Genomic DNA, 26,150 nt, shown 5'->3' on the forward strand with positions numbered 1-26,150 from the left:
GCCAACGTGATGTCATTCGCAGCCGGACCCCTGCCAGCTGCACACCCAGAAGCCCTGCAGTGACCCAGCACGCTGTGCCAGGAGCAGTCAGCCCTGCTGGCCACGCCCATCGGATGTGTGTGCAGGGAGGCGGGGAGACAGACGGAGATGCCTAGTGCATTCGCTTGTGGTTTGAAAGCCCTCAGTGAGTAACCTTGAGAGGAAAGCATAGGATGCACACCTGTGTTTTGAGATCCCATTTATGGAAGAAAATATGCTCCTAAAACAAATCCAGGAAGACTGACACCCACTGTGTGTGCCTCTGGGAGTGGGAATAGGGGTTTGGTTTGCATCTTTAGTTTTCTCTGAATTGTTAACAGTGAAAAGCTATTGCCTTTCTAATCAGAAAAAGGAAAAGAAAATGAAGTGTTCTCCTTAAAAAGAAAGGAGGAGTTTGAAAACTGAAGTCCTTCCCCTTCTGGGAGTATAGTAACTCCTTCCTCTTTCTGACCCTGGAGCTCAGGTGCTATGTGATCCAAGGCCAGGTCACACCCTCTCTGGTCTTCATCCTAGAAGGCAGTGACTAGGTGGCCTCCTGCAGGATGGGATTCCCAAAAGGACAGGGTCCTGTGCTCCCCCTCAGCCCAGACCAAGCTCACTCCCTCTAGCTGGCCCCGCCCACCTGCACCTGCCACCGCAGGGATTTTTGGAGAGGCCGGGCAGCACAGCTGGAGAAGGCCCTGCATCCCCCGTGGGCCTGGCTACACAGGCATGCAGGATTCCCCAGGCCCTCAAGGAGCCTGCCCTCCAGAGCGCCAGCCCGCCCAGAACCCAGAGCCAGAGGGCAGTCCCAGGGCAGCCGAATGCTGTGAGGAAGAAAAAAAACACAGGGCTGTATGGAAGCTGGGTTGGTCCAGGAAGGCCTCACTGGGGAGGTGGCACTCTAGCCGGGATCTTAGGGACAACATGGAGTGTGGGTGTGCGATTCCAGGAGATGCCAGCGGAGGCCCTGGGCAGGAAAAGCAAAGCCCATCTAGGGCGGGAAACGCCCTCCGAGCTCAGTGGCCCAGGTGCAAAAAGCCACTGGGGCAGCCTCTGGAGGAAGTCACCTTCCAGGGTGCTGCCATTCGCTGGGAGGGGAGAGTGGATGTTAGGAGGCAGAAGGCAAAGCCAGAGCCCAGTGGGGGAGGGCCGGTCAGGAAGACGGGCTTGGGATAAGCAGGAGGTGGTGCTAGGCAGATGTGTGGTTCGGGGCTTTATGCGTTGGCACTGCGGTCTGGGCATAGGGTCTGTGCACGCGAGAAGGGGTTCAGTCTAGGGGACCGTGCCAGCCTGGCCCTGAGCCTCCCGCAGACCTGTTTGCCTTGGGACATCCCCAAGTGAGTGCTGGGCAGAGTCAGGCCCGTGGAGACAGGAGCCCTGTGCAGGGTCGGGGGTTTGGTGCCAGCAGGTCACTGCCCTGCCGCTCTCTGGCCCTTTGCTTTGCTGGCAAGAGCTTGGGGTTGTTTGGTACCCAGAGCCTGAGTGTGTCCTTTAACTTGTCTGAGCCTCACTCTGTGCCTCTGTTGCACTGATGAGGGTGTGTGTTATCACCTTAAAACCCAGGTTTTCAAGTGACAGGTGCTGGATACGTGGCTGCTCCCTGGAGTGGGATGATGGAAGGGGGAGGGTCAGGAAAAGTAGGACGCCCCCTCCTCAGGGCCCAGGACTCGGAGGCCCCCCTGGACCTGGGACTTGGAAGGGAAGCCAAAAACTGACTTCAGAGGGATCTAGGCCCAAGGCCAAGGGTGCCCAGTGGCCAGGGGAAGGAGGGAGGGCCTGTGCTCCTGGGGGTGGAGTCTGGGCCAGACCTGCTGCCTGTGGCGTCCCTCCCCACGCTGTAAGTAGGGTGGCCCTGGAGCGTGGAGGTCAGGTTCTCTGTCAGAGCCCTGGGCCTGCCCCGGGGCTTTATCCCCAGCCTCCCGGCAGCTCCTGTGTGCACCCCTCAGTTCTCCCAAGGGAGAGCCTCCACAGAGGCACCTGGAGGCCCCTTTGGGATGTAAGCTCCTGCCCCAGTCGGCCATCTTGGCGAGGCCACTTCCTCACAGGAAGTGATGTCATAGGCATGGGTGAGTGTGCGGAGGCTGTGGGAAAAGGGCTGTACAGAGGGAGGGTCTCCTTTGTCAGGAATAACAGTGTCCCCCCGGCAGGCCAGTCCCCACCTGTCATCCAGAACGGCCGTTGTAGCCGCCTCCTAGGGGGGCCCCGCCTGGAGCCCCAGCCCCGAGGAGGAGCCGGGTCAGAGGGAGAAAGAGCTTTGTGTGCAGGCAGGGGTCCGTCTACTTGGGCCTGCGTGGCTTGGAAACAACGTAATCCATGGCTTCTGTCCCCACCCACCCCGCTTGCCCTACTCCCCACCCAGCACCGGCCGTGCTGTGAATGGCGGAGATTTTGCAGCAGTGGGGTCAAGTGTGGTGAGAACCCGCTGGTGCCCGGGCCTGGACAAAGACCCGGATTGCTGCTGATGAGTGTGAGTGTGCCCAGTGCAGGACATTCTCTCCCTCACCTCCTGCCTGCCCCTCCCCCTCCTCATCCTGCGCCAGCCAGCCCTGGTCCTGCTCAGACACATGCCCTCCCCCTGGTGCTGAGCCTGGAGACAGGAGCCGGTGGTGGGGCTGTCAGGGCCCTCCCTGCACCCACTGCAGCCGAGGTCTCCACCCTGGGCACCAGGCCCAGGGCGGGTGGTGGTGGTGGTAGTAAGTTTCCGTCCCAGGCATGGGAAAGACGTCACCACAGCCTGAGATGGCCGTGCTGTTTCTCTGCACCCCGTGTCCCCTCCTCTGCCCCAAATCAGAGGCTGGGTTCTGACCTGGCTTGGCTGCCGGTGCAGGTGGTCACTTCTCTGAGCTGGGAGAATGCGGGTCTCCTGGCCTCGCACTGGAGGCGCCTGCCAGTGCGGGTTTAGTGGAGGACAGCTCCTGCCTGCTGCCTCCCCCGGCGTGTGCACTGCCCGGTTAGCAAAGCACTTTGCACCTGTTTTCTCAGCCAGCCCTCACAGCAGCACCTTGTAGGAAGTGTCCACCCCTTTTTTGTATGGGGGAAACTGAGGCCCCAGCGACCTTCCCAAGGCCTTCCATGCACAGGAGGGCGTGAACCGTGCCCGCTGGCTCTTGGGCCAGCCTGTTTGCCCACCCAGGCCAGACTCCAGGGTCAGGTTCGTGGTGAAGCAAGCAGAGCTGCTCTGGCCTCCCCCGGGAGCAGTAACGCCCCCCCCCCCCCTGCCGCCGCCTCCTGCCCATTCTAGTGGCTTGGCTTCCAGCACTGTTACACAAGTGGGCCTCTCCACAGCAGCTCTGGCCAGGCCCTGGGAGGACATGTGGGGGCTGGCGGAGTCCTGTTAGGGTACAAGTTGCATTCCCTTCCCAGGCCAGGACGTGACATGAACTCATGGGAGCCACCAGGAAGGCCATGTTGTATCCCCTGTCCCCCATCCTCCCCCCGGGAACAGCCACCCACCCTGCTAAGGAGCACACCTGCCAGAGCAGCAGGTGCCTTCCAGACGCCACCCTACCCTGGTCACCTGCCGCCCCCTGTGTCCAGGGGTCATGAGCAAAGTGGAGCGCGGCCTCGGGCAGCCAGGATGGAGGGGAGGGGGTACAAGCTGCGCCCTGTAGAGAGTGCTAGAAAGAAAGCAGAGACGCCCGGGAGGGCAGGCTGCAGCCTGTGCAGACCGGGAAGCTGTCGCCAGGAGGAGGAGGCGCAAGGTTCCGTGAGGCCTCGAAGGTTAGAATCAGAGCAACGGCTGGGGCTTCAGCAAGCAAGCTGCAGCGGAAAGCGAGGAAGGCTTTGCTAACTGTTGTCTGTCCAAAGGAGAAGCTGGCTGAGAGAGGCAGTGTCAAGTTTCCTGTCCCCGTCAGTGTGTAAGTCGCAGGTGGATGTGGATTGATGGGGAGGTGGCATTGGAGCCTCCGAGAGACTTCATAAAGGCCGGTTCAGGTCAGTTAGAAGAGGCGACTCCACTGGTGCCCACGGAAGTCCACCCACAGGCACTGGAGGTCATTTTCATCTGAGGCCTGCGGTGGGTGCGCTGAGAGCCCAGCAGCCGTGGTTCCTCCTTCTCCTGGCTCCGCCCACGCACTCTGAGCCAGGAATTGTAAATGTGCTTTGTAGAGAAGGATTCGCCAAGAGGACGCTGCCACTTGCGAGCAGAAGCGGAGGCTGTTGACCTGGACGTGGCCACCCGAGGGAGAGTGGCCCCACAGCCCTGGCTGTCCCCTGCTGGGTGCAGACCCAGGGCTGCCCCTGGCTCCCATGGCTTCCTTGGCCTGTGTCTGTCCGTCCCGTAGCCGTGTGTCCTTTCTCATGCCTCCCTCTTGGGACGTGTAGACCCTGCTACACGGGTGTGTCTTCAGGGGCAGGCTGCGATTTGGCAACCTAGGCCCACGTGAGTTCCTGTATTGGAAGGGGAAAAAGTGTACGTAGACAATTTCCCCGCCAGTGGGAAATCCACCCCCGGCCTGGCAAAAAGGCCAGGGCTGGCCCCAGGGGAGCCCTTCTGAGATGTTTGATTCTCTGTGAAGGTGGAGCCGGCGGGAGGCGTCCTGGGACACCAGGCAGGCAGAGGACGGAGGGCTGTGGCTCCAAGCTGTGTGTCCTCCCGTCAGCTGGGGAGGTGCCCCGCGCCTTCACCTTTGCTTGGGAAGACAGTGCTCCCTTGGGGCTAGGAGGTGCTCCAAGAGCTGGTGCACTGTAGGCACTGTAGGGCCCCATGGGCAGATCTGGGTCAGATCTCCTGGCGCTGTTGCCCGGCTCTGCCCCTTCCTAGCCTACAGCCCTGGACCAGGGACTTCAGCACTGTCCCCCATAGCTCACAGGGCTGGGGTTCCTAAATCCATGTGACCAGAGGCCCCAGGGTGCCACAGCCACTCTCCGGGTGCTGGGGAGCGTTTTTAGTCTCCTGCAAGACAGCAGTTCTGGATGGCTGTCAGAGACTATGCCAGCTGCCAGCCCGGGGTCACGTGCAGTGTCAACGTGGCCTCACTCGACTCTGTCTGCCAGGCCTTTGCGAAGCTGGGACTCGGGCACCTGAGATTCCCCTGTGACACTGCAGGCAGCAGGGCCCACTCTGGCTGCGAGGCTTGAGGAGTTGTGCGGTGCCAGCAGGTGCATGCATCCCTCATCATAAGCCACGTGGCTCTTTCGGAATGGAGTAAAGATAGCCTTTTTTTCTCTCAAAGGATATATTGTGTTTTCCCAAATGGCTACTCAATTTTTAGGATATAAATACTTACAAAGCTGTTCGGATCTATTTAATGGATTCCTAACTATGCAGAATTTCCTTTTGGCCTTGGAGTACCATGGAAAAAATGACTTAATCACCAACTCACACCCCCACCTTTATTTAATTTGCATACGCTGTGCACCTACTGTGTGCCAGCCAGCACCGAGTGCCCCTGCAGCCCCTGAAGGTAGAATCCCAGGCCACCCGCAGGTCCTTCCTGACCTTCTCACAGCGTCTGCCCCCAGGATGCTGGGGTGAGGGACGTTGGCAAGGGTGTGGCAGCTTTGTGGGGAGCCGTCCCGTGTCACCAAAGGGGACACTCTGTGTCCGTGTCAGGGCAGGGAGGAGTGGTAGGGCGGGGGCCACCAGATGCAGGGCCTGCTGCGCTAATGGATGGCTAATGTTTGCTTTCCCTGGTTGCGTCTGCGCCCACTTTATAAATGAGCCGCATTAGGGTTATAAAACAAAGCCATAAATACAGCCCGCAGTGCCGCAGAGAACCAGGGCAGCCGGCGCTTGGGGGCCGGGGCGGCGTGGCCAGAAGGGAGGGGTGAGCATGGGACGTGTACCCATCCCCTCCCATGTAGCAGGGGCGTGGGGGGAGGAGGCCATTCTGCCCATTTCATAGATAAGCGGCCTGAGGCCGGCATGGGCTGCCTCACCCTGAGGAGGGTCTGTTCTCCACCCACTCCAGCCTAGAGGGGTTGTGGACACTGGTGGTGGCTGTGCGTGGAATCTGACAAGCTCTCTGCTGTCTGGATGCCCCTCTGGCTCCAGTCTGCTCTCCCCAGAGCTGCCTGCCCTGGTGGGGAGGCAGGAAGGTTGATCTCAGGGTGAGCACAGAGCTCAGCTCCCGGGGCTGTGGGCAAGTCCCTGTGTCCTAAGCCAGTGCCTCCCCAGCTTACAGACCCTAGGGGCTGCCCATGTGTGCAGGACGACGCCAGCCTGGCAGAGGAGGCAGCCCTCAGTGCCTGTGCCAGGAGAGCTGTGCACAGGGGCCTGGGGCAAACCGCCGGGCCGTTTGATTGACGGGGATGTGCAGCCTCCTCGCTGCGTAGCTGCTGGAGCGCCCTCGACTGTCGGGCCCCAGCCAGTGTCCAGCGCTGGTGGGAGTCTCAGCACCGGCGCCCTGATGGTGGCGCAACAGGCAGTGGAGAGCCTAGGCCCCTCCCAAACACTGAGGTCTGTTGCTTGGGTTCAGACCTTGGCTGTGTCTCCTGTTAGCTTTTTGACCGGGGGCAAGTTGCGTGACCTTTCTGCACATCAGTCTCCCCATCTTGTAGAACCAGGCTAGGACGGACCTTCCTGGGTTACTGGAAGAATTAGAGAAGTCAGCGCTAAAGTCCTGACAGCAGGTCAGCCTTGGTGGCTTGTTTCAAGGCAACAACTTGTACCTACTGTGTGCTAATCCCCCCACTCCCGCACCTACTGTGTGCCCACCCCACCAAGGCAGTCCTGCCTGTTTATCTCCCTTTGTCCCCACAGCAGCCGCCAGTGAGGTTAAAGTACCTCCCTTAAAGGTGCAGGAGTCACCGCCCAGTGTGCTGTCTTGCCGTTCACTCCCCGAGCTGTCTGTCTGTCTGTCTGTCTCACCCACACAGCCCAGGGCCCCAGTGCTCCGAACCTGCACTGTGCGGCCAATCCCCACGTCTTCTCCCAAAACCACCCGGGTCCCAGCAGGCTCTCTGGGTCAGCACGGAGGGAAGCCATCAGGCCTGCTCGTTCCACCTGCTCTCAGGGACTCCTAGGGCCCAGGGTGGCTGCTGCGCTGGGGAGTAGATGCGTGATCACAGCCACCATCCAGGCCTCAGGGCCCAGCCCTGCTGGCCGGGGGAGGGCAGACACGTGCACCCTGCAGTGGAGTTCATTGTTTCCCAGAGCAGTTAGCTGAGAAGGACGGGCCCCTACCGCTTGTCCCCAGCCATCTGATTGTTTGGCGTTTGGTGTTGGAAAGCCAATTTTCCTAAGTGGGTTGTCAGCCAATCGCCTGGCCTGGCCTGGTTTCCGTCCCTTCCTGTTTGTGTCACCTCCTGAGGCGCTGTTCTTTCCAGGGAGTGGGGCGGCCTGAGTTTCCATGCTGCCCCTCTGGGGAGGAGTCTCTGTATGTCCTCATCCCTAGGGCTGTGGATGCAGGTGGGGCCGAGCCGCAGGTCAGAGGAGGTCCCCCCTCCCGCCCTGGGTTGAAGAAGGGAGGCCTGGGAGCGGGTGGGTGCTGAGCGCTGGGGAGCCCAGGCCTGGGGCTGCAGCCCCGCGGCCCGCTCCAGCCCCCTCGGCTCCGGCTGTCTCCCCGCGTCCGTCAGCCCGGCTGGCTGGGGCTGCAGAGGGCGGCTGTGGCTTCAGGGCAGAGCTGCCCTGGTTTGAGCTCCAGCTCAGCTCAGCTCCAGCGTGTTTCCGGTGCAACGTGTTTTGTGGCATTGCCACGGGAAGAGGGATGAGGCCGGGCAGGGCGAAGGCAGAGGGGGTGTCTACACCCTGAGGGTCAGCTCAGCATTTCACTCCCCTCCCACCGAGGACCCCCTCTATGAAGAAGTGGGACACGCAGCCTCCCAGGGCCGGGATGGGCAGGATGGGGAAACTGAGGCCCCGCCGTGCAGACCTTGCCCAGGTGACATACCACCTCCAGCAGGTCTCCACCTTCCCCCTCCGCGGTGGCCCCCAGGGTGGACGAGGGGTGCCCAGGGGCCTCACGGAGCTGTCTCCCCTCCCCTGCAGGCACTGATTCTGGCAGTGAGGTGCTCCCCGACTCCTTCCCGTCGGCGCCCGCAGAGCCGCTGCCCCACTTCCTGCAGGAGCCGCAGGACGCCTACATCGTCAAGAACAAGCCGGTGGAGCTGCGCTGCCGTGCCTTCCCCGCCACGCAGATCTACTTCAAGTGCAATGGCGAGTGGGTCAGCCAGAACGACCACGTGACGCAGGAGGGCGTGGACGAGGCCACTGGTGAGCCCCCGCAGCCACGTGCTCCTCTGGGCCTCAGTTTCCCCTCGGTGTCCGCCGTCTTCCCCGGCCTGCCTTGGGGTGACTGCGTTCAACAGCCTGCACTCCCTCACTGAGTGCTCGTCCCTTCCCTGTCCTGCTGATGGCAGGGAGTGAGGTCCCGAGACGGCTGCCATGCGCCTGCCTAGCTCAGAGGGAGCCCTGCCCCCACCACCCTGGGTACACCCTGACCTCACAGGTGCTCTCCCTTTGCACAGAAACCAAACGTTCCCTTTCTAGAAGTACATAGTCACAGGGCTCCAGGAAAGGCCCTGCCACCTCCCGCACGGTTGGTGCAGACTTGGGGCCATTGCCCGGGCTTCCTGGTGGAGCCGCCCGCGCCTGGGAAGCAGAACTCCAGAACACTGCAGACCCGAAGCTTCCAGGGCGCTACCTGTGGCGGAGCGCAGAAGGGTCCCCTTTCCCAAGTGCTTTGGAGTTTGGCCCAGGGCTGCTCAGCCTGTGACTGTCCGGGAAGGGATGACACACGCAGGGCTGGGAGGTGGCGCAGAGTCCCGGGATGGGAGCGGGGCCACAGCGTCCCTGCTTCTGAGACGAGGCAGAGCCCTGCCATCCCTGGTGCAGGAGGTGCACCTTGGGGCTCCTCCCCCTCCTGAGACTGGGCCTGCCCCACTGTGCTCCACGCCTGTCCCCAGGCCCCTGTTCCCAGTGCAGGAACCTCAGGGGGCTGGGATGGAGAGGTGGGGGCAACTGCAGGGACCCCAGCCAACCCAGAGCTCCAGGGCCTTCCTTGGTTTCTGTCTTACTTTTTTTTTGTACATAAGATTTATTTAGCTGAAATGCAGAGTGACAGAGAAGGGGAGAGAGAGGGGGAGGTCTTCCATCTGCTGGCTCACTCCCCAGATGGTAGAAACAGCCAGAGCCAGGAGCCAGGCGCTCCATTCCGGTCTCCCACGTAGGTGACAGGGGCCCACACACTTGGGCCCTCATCAACCAACTTCCCAGGTGCATTAGCAGGGAACTGGATTGGAAGTGGAACAGCCTGGACTCGAACCGGTGCCCATATGGGATGCCGGCATTGTGATGCGGCTTTACCCACTACGCCACAGCGCTGGCCCCTGCATTTCATTTGTGCCATCTCTTTCTTATCTTCTCCTCTGTCCTCTCCCAGCCCTCTCTCTTCTTCTCTCTCTCCACTTCTGTGTTTCTCTGTCCCTGTTCTTCCTCTTCCTCTTTGTCTCTGTGTGTCTATTACTCCACTTTCTGTTTCCCATAAAAAGCCCACAAGTTTCAGAACCACTGAGACCCAACACCACACCCAGAACGTACTTACTGCCTTGCACTGTACACCTTAAAATGGCCTCACCAGCAAGCCCTGTGTTGTGTTTTACCACAACTTAAAAATCATCATCATAGGAAAGGGTTTGCCGGAGCCGGCGTGCAGCCTAGCAGGTAACGCGCCTGTGTCTGTATCCGAGTGCCTGGGCTCCACTCCCGGCTCCCGCTCCCCACTGCAGCTTCCTGCTAGTGCAGACCCTGGAGGGCAGCCATGATGGCTTAGGAACTTGGGTCTCTGCCACCCACGTGGGCGACCTGGATTGAGGTCCCGATCTCCGCCTTTGGTCCCAGCCCCCATGCCCAGTCATCGCGGGCACCGCAGGTGGCGGCTTCACCTGCTGGGCCGCAGCGCATTTGGGCATTTGGCCTTTTGGGGAGTGAACCGTTTACTCCATAGGAGCTCTTGGGAAGATCTCTGTCTCTTTCTCTTTTTCTCTCTCTGTCAAATAAATAAAAAATAGATCTGCAGCCCCCTTCTCACCCAACATTTAAACATTAAAAAAGGCATTTTTCAAAAGGACAGAACAGAAGCAAGAAGCTCCCCATGTTGGCCTCACTCTCTGGCTGTGTGATGCTGGGGAAGTCACTGTACCTCTCTGAGCCCCATTCCTGGCTTTGTGGCCTGGGGAGGATGGGCAAGGTGGTGCTGAGCTGAGTCTGCACCCTGTCCTGGGGCCTCTTTCTGGATCTTTCTTGGCCTTGCTGCCACATTTCCCTCTCATCCCCTGAGTGTCTCCGGCCCGCCCCCGAGGTCAGCCTAAGCAAGGGGCCTTGCAGGTGGCCAGCAGTGCTAACAGCGACCCCAAGGCTCCTCCTTCCCCGCCACCAGGCACACAGGCCCTGCTGCCAGCCCCGTCGGCCGTGAGCAGCGAGCCAGGGTCCTGCAGTCCATTCCTTGGCTTCAGTGGGGCCTGGTTTTGCTGCGGCTCCTGCTGCAAGCCCCAGCCCCCCCTCCCCCCCGTGCTGTCTGTGGCTCCTAGGGCCTGGGGGACAACTGAGAGCCCAGATGGGTTGCGCCCACCCTGGGGTCCTGGCCCAGACCCCACCTGCTTCTCGGCCATCGTGATTAGGAGGGCAGCCTGGTGCTGGGCCCCAAGTCTGGGAGACCAGAGGCCCCGTGCTGGCCTCTCTGCTCGCCTCGTGTGGTGGCAGCCAAGGTGCCTGGCCTGCCTGGGGGACGGCGTCCCCCTGCCATCCACCATCTCTGGGCCTCGGTTTCTCCACGGGTGAAGGAAGGGGTTGGCTGGGATCCTGGTGACATGGGTCCGGCCTGGGGCCTGGGGGCTGTGGCTGAGTAATGCAGCTCCCTGGTCGCACATCGGGAGGATGAGGGTGTGGCCGGGATTCAAGCCTGCCCTGCCCATGTAGCCACCACCCCCAGTTCAGTCCTGCCATGAGTTGGGGGGATGGTTAATGAGAAGGGCAGGTGGGTAGGATACCTTAGGAATCCTGGGACAGGAGGCAGTCAGGGAGGCTTCCTGGAGGAGGGGGCTGCATGGTCCTCCCACAAGGTTTGGGGAGGAGCTGCAGATGGGTGCCCTAATCCTGGTGGGTTCGCTCCTCTCCTGAGCATAGAGGGCTTTGTCAAAGGAGGGTGGGCAGGAGACCAAGAGCTCCCCCTGTGTACGCTGGAGGACCCCGTGATCCAGGGGGCCCTCCCGCAGCTCCGGCCCGTGGGCTCTGAGCAGTGGCCGGGGAGAGGCCAGACTCTCAGCCCTGCCCCAGCCTCTTCAGGTTCACGTGGGCCAGGACACAGTTTTCCCTCGTTCTGCAGGAGAGAGCCGGCCAGCACACCTGCGAGGCCTGGTGGGCGCTGTGTGGACAGTGGCTGGGCAGGGGGACGACGGCAGCATCAAGGCAGTGGAGCAGGATGGCAGCCGGGGTGGGGTTGGGAGACTTCCTTCCAGAAGCGGGGCCGGGCCCAAAGCTGACAGTGACTGGGAATCCCCTGGGCACAGAGAGGCAGGGAGGGAGTTGCAGCTGGGATCAGTGTCCAGTGGCCTGCGGCGGGCAGCAAGCGGCCAGGAAGATGCCCAGATGGGCTCAGTGGGTGGGGGAGGCACGTGCATGGGGCCACTGCAGAGACTTGGCGGGGAGAACCCACAGAGAGAACTGGACACACAACCAGGTGATGGCTCGCCTGGCGCCTGGTGAAGGACACAGCTGGCTGCAGGGTGGAGAATGGGTCCCGGGGCAGAGGGCCCACGTGAGCCACTGCACTGTCCCGGTGAGGGGCCTTGGCGGCAGAGGAGATGGGACTGAGAGGGACTCGGGGTGGGGGGTGAGAGGCATCAAGGTGAGGGTCCCGAGCTGCCCTGACAGTGTCTCCCCTCCCCTCCTCCTAGGCCTGCGGGTGCGAGAGGTGCAGATCGAGGTGTCGCGGCAGCAGGTGGAGGAGCTGTTCGGGCTGGAGGACTACTGGTGCCAGTGTGTGGCCTGGAGCTCCGCAGGCACCACCAAGAGCCGCCGTGCCTATGTCCGCATCGCCTGTACGCCTCCCTGGCCCCTGGGCCCTCCCGCCCCCCAATCCTGGGGCTCCTCCCTTCCCCCCATGGTTCCCGTATGGGGGCCGCCTCCAGTATCCCTGACTGCAGGTGCCTGCCGCAGGGGTGGGCACACAGATGCCAGCTTAGAACCTGGGCCACTAACAGCCCCAGGCTGCCTAATGTCCTTTGTCACCTACTTCCGTCCTGGGCCACTATGTGCTGAGGGTCCCGGGGTCAGGGAGGGAGCCCTGTTCCCCTCTCCATCACCTGGTGAGGCCCTCCCTGGAAAAAGCCAAGGGATCCCCAATTCCCTTGGTGTGTACTTCCCCCTAGTGGCCACAGCAGGGACCTTTAGGTTCCTGACTTGCCCCAGCTCACTTGGCCTGGGGACTCTGTCTTCTCCCAGACCTGCGCAAGAACTTCGACCAGGAGCCTCTGGGCAAGGAGGTGCCCCTGGACCACCAGGTGCTCCTGCAGTGCCGCCCGCCAGAGGGGGTGCCTGTGGCTGAGGTGAGCAGTGACAGTGGGGCAGGATCTTTTACTTCCCATGAGCCACCGCGGCACCTGGGACTTGGGACGGAAGAGAGAGCTGCAGAGCTCAGCACATGCAAGATCCCAGCTGGGCCCTCCCTGACAGGACCCCGTGGGGGCCCAGGCCGGAACCCAGGGCTCCTCGGGCTCGGCCGTGGTGTCCCCTGTCCCTGCAGCTCCCAGAATCCAAGACCCAGCTGTGTGGTCGCCAGGTGCTTCATATGTGTACACCCACCCATGAGCTGGTGACAGCCTCCCCTCCCCACAGGGCTGCTGGGTCCCTGGACACTGCCTGCCTGTCCCCTCCCTCCCACACATGCACGCACCTGCACCGTGGCCCAGGAATCAGAGCCAGGCTCAGGGGACCACCTGAGCTCTCCACCAGGGCACTGGGAAGATGGGCTCCCAGCTCGGGATCCTCCCCATCTGGCCCCCTGGTGCTAGGCCCCGGGCAGGGGTCCTCACAGCTGCCCCACCAATGGACGTTGTCTCCTGTGGCCAAGCTGGGATTTGAACCCAGGCCTCAGGTCTTGATGCCCTGCTAGGCTACCCTGAGGAGTGAACGAGGAAGACAGGACAGGCACCACCAGCTAATGGCACTCGGCACCCGCTTGCAGCCGGGCTCTGTGCTCAGCACTTTGCAAGCCCTGACTCGGGGTCCTCCCAGCAGCCCCTTGGGATACGTGCCCCTTACAGGTGGCAAAACTGATGCCCTGAGGGGTGCGTCTCCCCCCAGGACCACCCAGCTGGTCAGGGGTGTTCATGGTGCTGAGTGGATGGTGCCTAGCCCGGTGACGTGCCTGCCGTACTGTTCACCGAGACCTCCCCTGCCCGCTGTGCGGTGGGCCCCTCCCCCTGCTCCTCACCGCCCCCACCCCGCTCCCGCAGGTGGAGTGGCTCAAGAACGAGGATGTCATCGACCCCAGCCAGGACACCAACTTCCTGATCACCATCGAGCACAACCTCATCATTCGCCAGGCTCGCCTGCTGGACACGGCCAACTACACCTGCGTGGCCAAGAACATCGTGGCCAAGCGCCGGAGCACCACGGCCACCATCATCGTCTATGGTGCGGGCTCTCGCGGTGGGAGGGGCTGTCAGGGCCAAGGGAGGAAGGAAGGGAGGGGTGAGTCTGGACTGTCCTTCCCACGCCCCCCAGCCCTCCCAGGGAATCCCCAGGATTCCCTCCTCAGCCCAGAGAGGGCAAGGGACTTGATCAAGGGCACACAGCAAGGTCAGTGGCCAGGGGGAGTGCCCAGTCCTGTTGGAGTCCCTGTAGCTGAGCCTGTTATCCCAGCAGAGTAGGGGCCCTGCTGTTCCTTATGCTCCCCCTTGGGAGGGGACTGAAAGCTGACAGAGGAGCCCTGTACTGGCTCCAGCCCCAGGCCCAGGCTTCCGGCCCCCATCACTCCCAGGTGACTCTGACTCAGTGTCGCCCTCTCCTGGCCTTTGCCTGCCACTGCGTGTGGGGCAGGAACTGGGGAGGGCTGCTATCGGGGCTGGAGTGGAGAGTGGCAGAGCCAGGCTAAGCGGGCGACGGCCACTTTCCCTGCAGTGAACGGCGGCTGGTCCAGCTGGGCAGACTGGTCGCCCTGCTCCAACCGCTGTGGCCGAGGCTGGCAGAAGCGCACACGGACCTGCACCAACCCCGCCCCTCTCAACGGAGGGGCCTTCTGCGAGGGCCAGGCCTTCCAGAAGACGGCCTGCACCACTGTGTGCCCAGGTACGTGCTGCCCACACCCGGATGGCCTCCTCTGGCCTGTGCCCAGTCACGAGAGTCCTGAGTCCCCACGGTGGGGTCGGGAGGTGTTTGTCCTGGGGCCCGCGCCCACCCACCCATGCATGAGCCCTACCTCCGCTCCTGCTGCGCTGCAGTCCAGTGCTGGGTTCCTCTGCCCTGTGAGCCCCTGAGCTCAGGGAGAGACTCGGGGCCCCTGGTCGGTCCTGTGAGAATCCCCTTCCTGTTCTTGTCTTCCTCTCTCTGTCCCCCGTGCCCATCTGGCCGTGTTCTCCCGCTCTGTGCGGCTGTGCGTGTGGATGGTGTGTTTTCCACCCCCCGGTCTGTGTCTTTGCGTGTGCAGTTGTGCGCTGGGTGGCCGTGCCGAGGACCTCGTGCGTCTGTGTTTGTTGGCCTGGTGCCCCTGGGGCCGTGTGGCTGCGGCATGGGCGTCTGTGTGGTACGCGCGTGTCTCGGGGTCCCGTCTCCCTGCCGCGGTGTGCACGGCTAACTGTGCACGTGCACGTGTGTGCTGTGCTCCCGCAGTCGACGGGGCGTGGACGGAGTGGAGCAAGTGGTCAGCTTGCAGCACCGAGTGTGCACACTGGCGCAGCCGCGAGTGCATGGCGCCGCCGCCCCAGAACGGAGGCCGCGACTGCAGCGGGACGCTGCTCGACTCCAAGAACTGCACGGACGGGCTCTGCGTGCACAGTGAGTCCTCGGCGCGCCCCGGGCCCGGGCCTCCCTGCCCAGCTGCCGCCTCCATCGCCTCATCAGCACCATCTCCCATCGCCTTCTCTGCCACCCTTCCTTGGCACCTGTGTCATCATCTTTCCCTTTATTTCCCTCGACAGATAAGAGAACTCTAAGCGACCCCAAAAGCCACCGTAAGTCCCTATTCCCTGCTGTCCTCCTTTTTTTGGGGGGAGGGAGGGAGTCCCCGATTCTCCTTGGCTGGCTTTTCCTGGGCGTGGGGTGCAGGGCAGAGCAAGTCGAAGGTGCCCCCACATCAGCCCCCGCACCCAGTGCACGGCTCTGCGTCCCCATCACGGACAGGGAGCTGAGGCTCAGAGCCAGGACTCAAACCCAAATATTTGTGGGATCAGCACCAGTGCTCTTAACCCCGTGCCCTCGGCCTTCCGCCCTGAGACAGCCAGGACCAGCACCACGCCTGTCCACCCCGTGCCCCTGCTGTGTCCCGGCAGCTGCAGCAGGCCTCCCGGCTCATCTCCATGGGACCCCGCAGGCAGGCCGGCCATCCTGTGGGAATTCAGCCATGGCTTCCAAATCTCTCTGGAACATGAAGCCAGCCATACAACTGGGGCTGGCTCACTGGGGGCAGGGCCGGAGGCTGATCAGAGAGTGTAACTCACCAGGCACAAGAGGCGAGGCGTTAGGAAGGCAGAGCCAGAGGCTGTGGAGGGGCGAGCTGCTGGCCCTACGGGGGCTTCTCTGGCAGCTCTCGGGGGCGCCAGGCCCCCGGGGCCCAGAGTGAGCGCCATGAAGAAGGAGTGGGCGGGAGGCAGAGTCAGGAGCTCAAGTCTCCAGGGCTGACCGAGGGCCCTGCCTGGCTCTGACTCCCGAGCTCACAGAGCTGCACGGGTGTCCGAAAGCGGACAGGCAGCTCGGGCAGCTGTGGCCATCTTGGCCTCGCCTAAGCTCGGCAGCAGGGTAGCCACACCATGCATGTGGCTGCTTGGACTTAGGCTTAACTTAATAAGTCCCTGAGTCTAAAACGTCAGTCTTGGTGTTGTGCTGCCTTGTGTCACGCGTGCCTTGTGGCTGGGTGGGGGCAGCATACACAGCATTGCCCTCCTCCTAGAAAGCTCCGCCCACCTTGACCCCACCCTGTCTGACCTTGGATGGTTGCTTATAGCTGGCCTGCATCGCCTCCCTGAGCCCCGCCCGCTCCCCCAGCTCCCCTTCCACCCATCACCAGGCATCTCATTCCACTCGCTCCACCACCTCCCCCCACCTTCTAAGCCGGGAACAGGGGAGGGCGGGGCGGCTGCCTGGGCAGGTGCAGCTCTAAGGCCCGGGTCTGGTGGCCCCGGCGGTGAGCCGTGAGCGTGAACGCCTTTGTTTGTGGCCTTATGGTCAGCCTGCACGGGAGGCAGGGCAGGGGCCTCGGGGCCATTTCCCTGGCGATGAAGAGGCTGAGCAGAGTGGTTCAGGTCCCCCTGAGGTCATAGCCTACCGGGGCGGGGCTCCGGCTAGAACAGTGCCCCCACCAGGGAATCCCCCGGGCCTGGGGCTCTGGCTGGTTCCTCATGGGCCCCTCCTGTCCCTGCAGTCCTGGAGTCCTCGGGGGACGTGGCACTGTACGCGGGCCTCGTGGTGGCCGTGCTGGTGGCCGTGGCGGTCCTGTCCGTGGTGGCGGTGGTGGTGTACCGCCGAAACTGCCGTGACTTCCACAGTGACATCACCGACTCATCTGCCGCCCTCACCGGTGGATTCCACCCTGTCAACTTCAAGACAGCCAGGCCCAGTAAGGAGCCCGCCATGTCCGGGGTGGCGGGTGTGGCCAGGGCCCCCAGAGGGGTGTGGTGGCAGCCAGGCCAGGGCTGGGGCTCCCAACTCCCTCCCGGGCTTCCCAGCTTGCTGCAGTGGGCGGGGCAGAGGCAGTGGGCGGGGCCTCTGCCGTGGCCAGCAGGTTCAGGGCTGGGGCTTACGGCCGGCACCGCCCCATGCAGACAACCCGCAGCTGCTGCACCCGCCTGTGCCTCCTGACCTGACAGCCAGCGCCGGCATCTACCGTGGGCCCGTGTATGCCCTGCAGGACTCCGCTGACAAGATCCCCATGACCAACTCACCCCTGCTGGACCCCCTGCCCAACCTCAAGATCAAGGTCTACAGCTCGGGCACCACCGGCTCTGCACCGGGCCTGCCGGATGGGGCCGACCTGCTGGGGGTCCTCCCACCCGGCACCTACCCTGGCGAATTCCCCCGCGACGCCCACTTCCTGCACCTGCGCAGTGCCAGCCTCGGCTCCCAGCAGCTGCTCGGTCTGCCCCGCGACCCAGGGAGCAGCGTCAGCGGCACCTTTGGCTGCCTGGGCGGGAGGCTCAGCATCCCTGGCACAGGTGGGCCCCTGCCCTGCTTGCTGGCAGTCCAGCTCCCGTCTATACAAGACACAGCCTCCTAATCCCGTTTTACAGATGGAGAAAGTGAGGGTCCGGGGCAAGAAGGGACTGTGGGAGGGAAAACTGACTGGAGCCCTGGCCCACCCGTGAGCTCACTGAGACAGGGGACATGTGGGCCTGTTGGTTTCCGAGCCTCAGTTTCTCTGTCCAGTGGGGGTGCCCATCCTGGGTGGCAAAGCCAGCTTTCTGATGTCACACCCCGAGCAAGGGACAGGGCTGGCCTTGAGGCCTTCTGATGCCAGCAACCTCAGAGGCCCCTGTGGTACAGACAGGCCAGCTCCGGGCAGGGGCCAGGCCTCTCCTGCCCGCAGCCCCCAGACCACCGGGCGCTCCTCTGCCTCCCCCTGCCTCTAGCTGGGACCAGGACCCAATGCCTGTTCTCCAGCCCCTCCCTCCTGACCTCCCCCTCCCCGTAGGAGTCAGCCTGCTGGTGCCCAATGGAGCCATCCCCCAGGGCAAGTTCTACGAGATGTACCTTCTCATCAACACGGCAGAGAGCACCCTGTGAGTGGAGACCCCGGCCCCTGTGGCCTGCCCCTCCCTTTCCTCTCCCTCCCTGCTTCCTGCCCACACTGAGGTCAGGTATCACCACTTTCCCTTTGTTGGGCCCCTGGGTCTGAGCCCAGAGGCAGTGCCCCAGGGAAAACCTGGATCTCTGTCCCCACTTCAAACAAAACCAGCATCAGAAATCAGGAAACTGAAAGACAGTGGCCAGACTGGCTGCAGGAGTGACAAAGGGTTCATAACCTTACTGTGTAAAGAGATTCTGAAACTAACGAGAAAAATCAAATGTCTCAGTACAGACACGGGCACAGGATATGAACAAGTGTCTCTCTCTCTCTCTCTCACACACACACACACACACACAGGCCAGTGGGTCATGAGAAAATGTTCGACATAATTTGTACTTAATGAAAAATAGCTTTGAGATAATGGGAGGTTTTTTTTTTTTTTTTGCTCAAGAAATTTGCAAGGATTTTTTAAAATCAGTTGAATGGTGATACTTTAAAGAAAGTGCTTATTTATTTATCTGTAAGGCAGAGTGAAAGAGAGAGAGAGTTCTTCCAATTGTCCCTGAAAGCTGGGACCAGGCCCAGCCAAAGCCAGGAGGCTGGATCACCACCCAGGTCTCCCACGTGGGAGGCAGGGGCCCAGGGACCTGAGCCACTGCCTGCTGCCTCCCAGGACTCAGACCAGGTGACCCAAGTTCAGGTGTCCCGAGCAGAGGCTTAGCCCGCTCTGTCTGCTCCAAGGATGTTTTTCAAACATTAGTGCGTTCATGGGGACCCGGCCCTCACGGGGAGCACTGGGGTGTGGGCTCCAGCTTTCCCGAGGGCAGTTTGGCAGCCCCTGGGAGAAGCATTGTGGGTGCAGAGCCTTTGGGGCTGTGAGCATTTGGGGGTGCAAACTCTAGGTCTGTGCCGTTCTCTCCACCTCCTTTGCCCCCCTCCCGTGACTTGTGGGGGTCCTGAGCCCCGCCCTGTGTCCGCTGCAGGCCCAGCCAGGGTCTGCAGGCTCATCTCACCAGCGCCCTCTGCCCTGCCCCCAGCCCACTCTCAGAAGGGACCCAGACAGTATTGAGCCCCTCGGTGACCTGCGGGCCCACGGGCCTCCTGCTGTGCCGCCCCGTCATCCTCAGCGTCCCCCACTGCGCCCAAGTCAGTGCTGGCGACTGGATCTTCCAGCTCAAGACCCAGGCCCACCAGGGCCACTGGGAGGTGAGGAGCCGTGGCTGGGGGGTCTGGGGAGGCCGGGGAAGCCTGCGTGCTCCCAGCCCAGCCCGGCCCGGCTGACATGACCGTCTACCTCCCATGCACACACACTCGCTGTCCCCTGCAGGAGGTGGTGACCCTGGACGAGGAGACCCTCAACACCCCCTGCTACTGCCAGCTGGAGGCCAGCTCGTGCCACATCCTGTTGGACCAGCTGGGCACCTACGTGCTCACTGGCGAGTCCTATTCCCGCTCAGCGGTCAAGCGGCTGCAGCTGGCCATCTTCGCCCCCGCCCTGTGCACCTCCCTGGAGTACAGCCTCAGGGTCTACTGCCTGCAGGACACGCCTGTGGCCCTCAAGGTAAGGGCAGTCACCCCTGGCTGGCCAGCTGCATGGTCCCTCCCAGCAACCCCCTCCCTGGGCTCGTGGTACCGTCCGGGCTCCCCTTCCCCGCATCATCACTCAGGCGGTCCTGGGGCATTGACCCTGCAGGTACAGGTACAGGGCCCAGTTTGTGCTCCATCCAGCTGCACGCTCATACTCTCATTCCGTCAAGGCCTGTCTGTTCCCCCAGCCATCCTCCGTCTGTCCATTCGTGTGTCTTTCCTTCCATGTGTCCTTCTGTCAATGCATTTCCCATTGTATAGCCATCTCTGTCCGTCTGTGCGTCGCCCACCTCCCCAGCAAGGCGTCCGTGAGCTCCTGTGCCCTGGCGTCCCTGCTTTCGCGTATCCCCATGGCAAGCCCGCGAGCAGCACCCTGCTCAGGGCTTCCCTCCCTCGCCCCGCCTGTAGGAGGTGCTGGAGCTGGAGCGGACGCTGGGCGGCTACCTGGTGGAGGAGCCCAAACCCCTGCTGTTCAAGGACAGTTACCACAACCTGCGCCTCTCCCTCCACGACATCCCACACGCCCACTGGAGGAGCAAGCTGCTGGCCAAGTACCAGGTGAGGGCTGAGCCGGAGGAGGGGGTGGGCTGGCGGCGGGCCCGGGGCCTCCCTTCCACCCTGCTCTCTTCACTGCCAGTCCAAACTCGGTGCCGCCCACAGCTGCACTCGGGCCCCTGAGCCCCCTCACGCTCACGTGCCCAAACACCTGTGCCCGTCGTCCTCGGCGGGTGTGGCAGCGTGGGGTCATGGGGGTTTCCCAGCCTGACACACCTGCACGTGCACGAACCTTCAACCTTGAACCTGACCCTCCCCAGTGCCCCTTCTCAGCTGCATTCTGGAACAGAGGGCCTGGCACGGACACAGCGGGCCAGGTCTTCCTCTGCCTGGCACTGACCCACCTTTCCACAGGAGATCCCCTTCTGTCACGTGTGGGGCGGCAGCCCGAAGGCTCTGCACTGCACGTTCACCCTAGAGAGGCACAGCCTGGCCGCCACAGAGTTCAGCTGCAAGATCTGCGTGCGGCAGGTGGAAGGGGAGGGCCAGATCTTCCAGCTGCACACCACGCTGGCAGAGGTGAGGCTCGGGGCGCCGCCGCAGGGCTGGGCCTGCCGCGCGTGCACGCCTCGCTCCCTCGCCACGGGCTCACGTGCCATCCCCTCACCTCCCAAGGCTCAGCCGGGCTGAGTGGGTTTCTGCTGACAACTGACACTCACTGATGCTGTTTGTGTGCTTGGCCCGCCCCAGGCGACACACGCCATCTCACTGCCTCTCCACACCACTGGGGAGACCCACGTGATGAACTCCCAAGGGCATGAGACAGTGGGCCACAGGGAAGGAGGTCTGCACCCAGCCACACAGGTGGCCAGGCTGGCTCTGAGCCCAGCTTGCTGCGAGGACCAAGCCTGGGGCTCTCATCACCATGGCCCTGGATTGAGGATCCCAAGCCCAGGCCGCCCCAGGGCACCAGTGCTGGCTCCTCCCTGGGGTACAGGGTGGAGCCTGGACCCAGGTCTGGCCCAGCCCTGTTCCCCACATGGATATGACGCTGGACGCGTCACTCCGGCTTTCTGGGCTTCTTTGAGTCGGCGTGGATTTGACTGACTCCGAGGCTGCGCCCACATTGGGCCCCGGCAGTGCGTTCGCCGGGGCAGCCGTGCAGCCTGTGTTCTCGGGAACTGAAGCACGTGGCGCCTGCAGCCCCAGCGAGCCCTCGGTCTCAGGCGGGAAGCTGCAGGTGCAGGTGGCCAGCGCCGTGGCCCCCTCACTCTTGGCCTCTGCCCTTCCAGACGCCAGCAGGCTCCCTGGACGCCCTCTGCTCTGCCCCTGGCAGCGCCGTGACCACCCAGCTGGGACCGTACGCCTTCAAGATCCCGCTGTCCATCCGCCAGAAGATATGCAACAGCCTTGATGCCCCCAACGCGCGGGGCAACGACTGGCGGCTGCTGGCACAGAAGCTCTCCATGGACCGGTGAGCGACCCAGCCCACAGCCCTCCACGCTGGCCTCCCGTGGGCCACGGCTGGCAGCGGGTGTGGGTGTGCTGGGCCTCAGGGAGGGTGCTATTGCTCTGTCGAGGCCCGTGCTCAGGGCACGGGTGCCCGAGCCAGGCGGGCTGGAGGCGGCCACCACGCTGGCCGGGCCCTGCTCTGATCTCGACCTGTGCGAAGATGAGTTCCTGGAAAAGCAGAGGGATAAGATGAGTTTATCTGGGTGCAAACACATATTGAAGTCCCTGCACAGTTTTTTCAAATGTGATTCCCATGAACTTGTTGAAGATCCCATATGTGTGCGTGGACTTCAATATTTCTTGCATCTAAATGAACTAATCTTTGAGTTCCACTTTCCCTGAACTTTCTGGAAGTCCTTACATAACACCCACCCACCTCGTGGGATGGACAGAGAATCAGCTGCAGCCAGGCATGCGCCCGGGGCGGAGCAGGTGTTGTGGAAGTGCCCGCTGGGTGGCCGGCTGCTCACACACCTTGGTGCCAGAGCTCGTTGGGAGGACTCCAAGTGCTGGATAAACGCAGCGGCTGGCGTATTGCATTTATCCACAGAACACCTGTGAGCGACCTGCGCGGAGCAGAGGCTTCGACTACGCCGTCTTACTAAGGTTGGGGGCGGGGGAGCAAAATGGCTGAGGCGTTCTTCCGGCCGAGGTCAGGAAGGAGTGAGGGTCGCGGGCTCAGAAGCCCTCCCCTGGTGCCAGTGTCTCGAGTGGTGATGACGATGGACAAGCTGCTTGCGTGCTGGGGAGAATGCTAGGCCTGTGTGCAGCGATGAACGCTGACTGGCGTTGTTCCCACTCGAGAGGAGGGGAGACCGAGGCTCAGGGGGGTACAGTGCAGCCTACGAGCGGGACCCGGGGCCGTGCAGCCCGGAGCCTCGGCCCTCCTGCCTCTCTGCCGGGGACGTGCCGAGTGCTCAGGGTGCCCCACGCCTTCCCCTCCCCTCCGCCAGGTACCTGAATTACTTTGCCACCAAAGCCAGCCCCACGGGCGTGATCCTGGACCTCTGGGAAGCGCTGCAGCAGGACGACGGGGACCTCAACAGCCTGGCCAGTGCCTTGGAGGAGATGGGCAAGAGTGAGATGCTGGTGGCCATGGCCACCGACGGCGACTGCTGAGCGCCTGGGACCACGGCGGCAGGCGGTGCGGGAGGCGCGGGGCAGCCTCCGGGAGGGGACTGCCGCCTCTGCCGCCGCCGGCCCACAGCTGGGACCCCGGCCTCCTCCTCCAGACCCCTCCCGCCCAAGCCCCAGACCACGACCAGCCTTAGAGATCTCCGTCCTCTGTTGCTGACAGGGTCCCGCTCCCTCTGCGTCCCCTGCCATCTCTCCAGGCCCCAGGCCTCCACGTGGGAACCTCAGAGAGGAGCAGGGCTGGGACTGAGGGCCCTGGGGCCAGTCAGGGGGCATGGGGCGGCCTCCTTCCTCCCCCAGCCTCGGCCCCGTGACTGCCGGACTCAGAGGTTCTGTTTCAGCTCATTCTTCACTTTCTGCCTTGGTTACTGGTTTCTCCCCCTCTGCTTTCACGCCCTTCCCCTCTTTGCAAGGTCAAGTACAACTCAGACAGACTTGGTCCCATCCAAAAGCAAAAAGGAAAAGCAGAAATAGGAAGCTTCAGACCGCTAATAAGGCTCAAAGAAGAAAAACACCAAAACCACAAGGGACAGGAAAACCCAGTTTCTTAGGAAACGCAAATGATTTATTATCCAGATATTTGGATAAGTCCTTTTTAAGAAAAAAAAAAGAAAATGAAAAACAACACAAAAAAATAGAAAACTCTTTTCTTGCGTGGGCACGAGTGAGTGTACGTATGCGTGTGCGTGTGTGGGTGTGTCGACATGCGGGTCGGGGAGACAGAGACTGAAGGCGGAATTCTTTGCTGCTAATGAATGCGCCCGGACCGAATTCCGGCAGGGCCTCGGCCTCCCCAGCTGTGCGGGTCACACAGGGCTGTAGCCACGGTACCAAGTTTCCCGCTCAGGTCTCAAGCCAGGGGGAGCCCAGGGATGGCGTGGGTGGGGTCCTCCCTCCCCTACGGCCCCAGGCAGGTGCCTCTCAGGCTCCTGGGAATCCAAGTTAGAGGCACTGGGATGGAAAATGTGGGCGGAGCAGGCCTGTTGTGAGCCAAGGAGAATGTTATGGTCTGGCGGCTCCTGGAGAGGGTGTGGTCCAGAAATGGGGCTGGAGAAGCCTCCCTGGTCAGCCTGTGTCCTGGGGGGCTGGGGAGCTGTACCCTTAGCGCAAGGCCTCCAGAACACCCCACCCAGCATTCTCCAGGCCAGGTGGACTGGAGCAGGCGGGCAGTCCAGAGCTGCCCTTCCTTGGCCTCCGTGTCTCCTGCTGGGCTACAGAAGCAGTGGCCCACAGGCCTGTCCAGCTGCAGGAGCGTGGGAGGCGGGGCTGGGGTCTGGCTGGGAGTGGAGGCAGCAGGTGGGCAGCCATCTCCCACTGCTCAGCTCCTCCCCCCACACCCCTGCCGACTGGGAGACCTTCCAGGTAACCTTCCAGGATGGGTTGGGTGCCCGGGGTGGGGGAGGGCTGGCACACAGCACCACCCCCACATTGCTCTGGGACATTGCGGGGGCTTGAATGGGGAGCGTCCCGTCTCTTCAGTTGGTGTGGCTGGGACCAGGCCCCCTGCACACCCTGGGCACAGGCACCTCATCAAAGGCCTCTCCTTGGCGCCCACGGCGAGGCAAGCGCCAGCTCCCCACCAGCAGCGCTGGGCATGAGCCCCAGGGCTTGCCCCGGCAGGTCCCTCATGGCCTTTGGAAGCGGGCCTGGGAGGGGAACAGGGTCCCAGCAGCAGTCCCCACCTGCGGCCCATCAACCTGGGCCAGGGTTGGCCGTGGGCAGACCAGGACCTGCCTACAGGTGTGAGAGAGGATTCCTTCCATCAGGGCCTGCTGGCAGGGCCGGGCCTGCCTCGGGGGCCGGGCCACACCTGGGTGCCGGCAGTAACTCCAAGGCTCTCAGCCCTGGTTCATGTGCTTGCTGTCTGCCCCGCCGAAGGCGCCATTCCCGGTGGCCCGAGCCCACGTGAGGGCAGCCCGCCCGGCCGGAGCCCACGCGTGCCCTCACAATGTTCAGGCCGTCATCTGCTTGCAGACCCTGGAGTGTAGCCCAGGAGTCTGAAGTCAGGAACCCAGCCCCAGCTCTGCCTGGAAACTGCGGTGTGGCCTCAGGCATGCCACTGCCTCTCCGGGCCTCTGTGTGCTCTGACATCTAGAAGGTTCCACAGCTGCCGCCTGCAGCCCGTGGGGTTCGCCCAGTTTCCGGGGCTTCCAAAGGGAGCCCCAGTGGGTAGAAGTTGACCTTGGCCTGACTGCCCCTCCTCACTGTCCCTGGCCTCTCACCTGTTGTCCTGGCCCCAGGCTGGGAGCTCTTAGCGAAGAGGCCCAACTGGCCACCCAAGTGCCACTTCCTATCTTACTTTCAGAAATTGTGCACTTTGGCCTGGAGCGCAGGGCCAATTGGCTGAGGCCCCCTCGAGGGTTCAAACTGCCTGGCTTTGCCGGGGAGGCCATGCAGGGCTGGCTGAGGCTGCACCCCCCCCACTGCCTGCTTCTTTGTTCAGACCTGAGACAGCGCTGCATGGTAGACGCCATGGGGACCTGCAGGGCCGCTCACGCTGTTCCTGTCTCATGTCTCTGGGGTGTGCGTGTGCGTGTGTGTGTGCGTGTGTGCTTTCTTCTCTGCGGGCACATCAGGGCGCCCTGGGGAACATGTGGAGGTGGGCGCACCTGCTCTGCCCTCCTGAGCCCACAGGGTAGGTTGGTGTCTCTTCTTCGTGCCTCTCCCTCCGCCTTCTCTCACAGGTCTCCAGCTCAGGGGCAGGGTCCTCCTGCAGGGCACCACCCAGGGCTTCTGGTCCCCTGCCCCCGGCTCCCAGGAGGTGACCAGGGGACTGTCTCCTGGCCATGGCTGTGTGTCCAGGGATGACCCCAGTCCCAGCCCTGTTTATTCTGTAAACAGCAACCTGTAAATAACGTTTAGCATTCCTATTGTAACAAATTAATTTTTATGAAATAAATTATATTTCCTAGTCTAATAAAAAAATGCCACTTGTATTCTGTCTTCTTGCCGCAGGCTGGCGGGGGTGTCCCTGTCCTGTCCGAGCTCTCTCAGCCCTGGGAACCATCCCAGCTCAACAACCTCGTCCCACAGAGGGAATCCTGGCCCAGAGAGGGGGTGGCTTCCCTACGGTCACACCGCAGCCTGGAGCCCGAGCTGCATCTGAGTGCTGGTCTCTGCGTACCAGGCGGTGCAGCCCAGGGTCCGATCAGGAGTTGGATTTCAGTCCACCCAGGCTGCCTGGGAGGGGCTCAGGGCGCGTTTCACTGAGGGTGGTATGCAGGCAGAAGGGAACTCTGGGCAGGATTTTTAATTTTTTCCTTTATTTGAGAGAGCTCCTATGCATTGGTTTACTCCCGACATGCCTGCCACAAGGACTTAGGGCCAGGGCTGGGCCAGGCCAAAGCCCAGAGCACGAGCTCCATCCAGGTCTCCCACTCGGGAGGCAGGGACCCAAGGCCTTGAGCCATCACCTGCTGCCTCCCAGGGTGTGTGTTAGCAGGAAGTGGAATTGGGCTTGGAGCTGGGACTCGAACCCAGGCCCTGCAGCACCAGATGCGGGCGTCCTAGGCATTGTCAGCT

General features: G+C 62.6%; 1 protein-coding gene across 2 annotated transcripts in view; it reads left to right on the forward strand.

Moving 5' to 3' along the window:
* UNC5B (unc-5 netrin receptor B) overlaps window positions 1–25,553 on the forward strand; it is a 70,764-nt gene extending 45,211 nt beyond the window's left edge. The window contains exons 2-17 of one of the 2 annotated variants that reach the window (XM_008270269.5): window positions 7,952–8,176; window positions 11,857–12,000; window positions 12,404–12,507; window positions 13,417–13,597; window positions 14,084–14,251; window positions 14,792–14,956; window positions 15,100–15,132; window positions 16,539–16,733; window positions 16,939–17,328; window positions 17,805–17,892; window positions 18,938–19,106; window positions 19,228–19,461; window positions 19,896–20,045; window positions 20,397–20,561; window positions 21,275–21,456; window positions 22,448–25,553. In XM_008270269.5, coding sequence (XP_008268491.2) covers window positions 7,952–8,176; window positions 11,857–12,000; window positions 12,404–12,507; window positions 13,417–13,597; window positions 14,084–14,251; window positions 14,792–14,956; window positions 15,100–15,132; window positions 16,539–16,733; window positions 16,939–17,328; window positions 17,805–17,892; window positions 18,938–19,106; window positions 19,228–19,461; window positions 19,896–20,045; window positions 20,397–20,561; window positions 21,275–21,456; window positions 22,448–22,613 — 2,759 coding nt within the window. In that variant the 3' untranslated portion in view covers window positions 22,614–25,553. The remainder of the gene's footprint in view (window positions 1–7,951; window positions 8,177–11,856; window positions 12,001–12,403; window positions 12,508–13,416; window positions 13,598–14,083; window positions 14,252–14,791; window positions 14,957–15,099; window positions 15,133–16,538; window positions 16,734–16,938; window positions 17,329–17,804; window positions 17,893–18,937; window positions 19,107–19,227; window positions 19,462–19,895; window positions 20,046–20,396; window positions 20,562–21,274; window positions 21,457–22,447) is intronic. The other variant, XM_051823799.3, reaches the window with a different exon arrangement.
* Window positions 25,554–26,150: the final 597 nt, after the last annotated feature.

The sequence above is a fragment of the Oryctolagus cuniculus genome, chromosome 15, assembly GCF_051225735.1.
Source record: "Oryctolagus cuniculus isolate XC-2025 breed Fujian yellow rabbit chromosome 15, ASM5122573v1, whole genome shotgun sequence".
NCBI lineage: Eukaryota > Metazoa > Chordata > Mammalia > Lagomorpha > Leporidae > Oryctolagus > Oryctolagus cuniculus.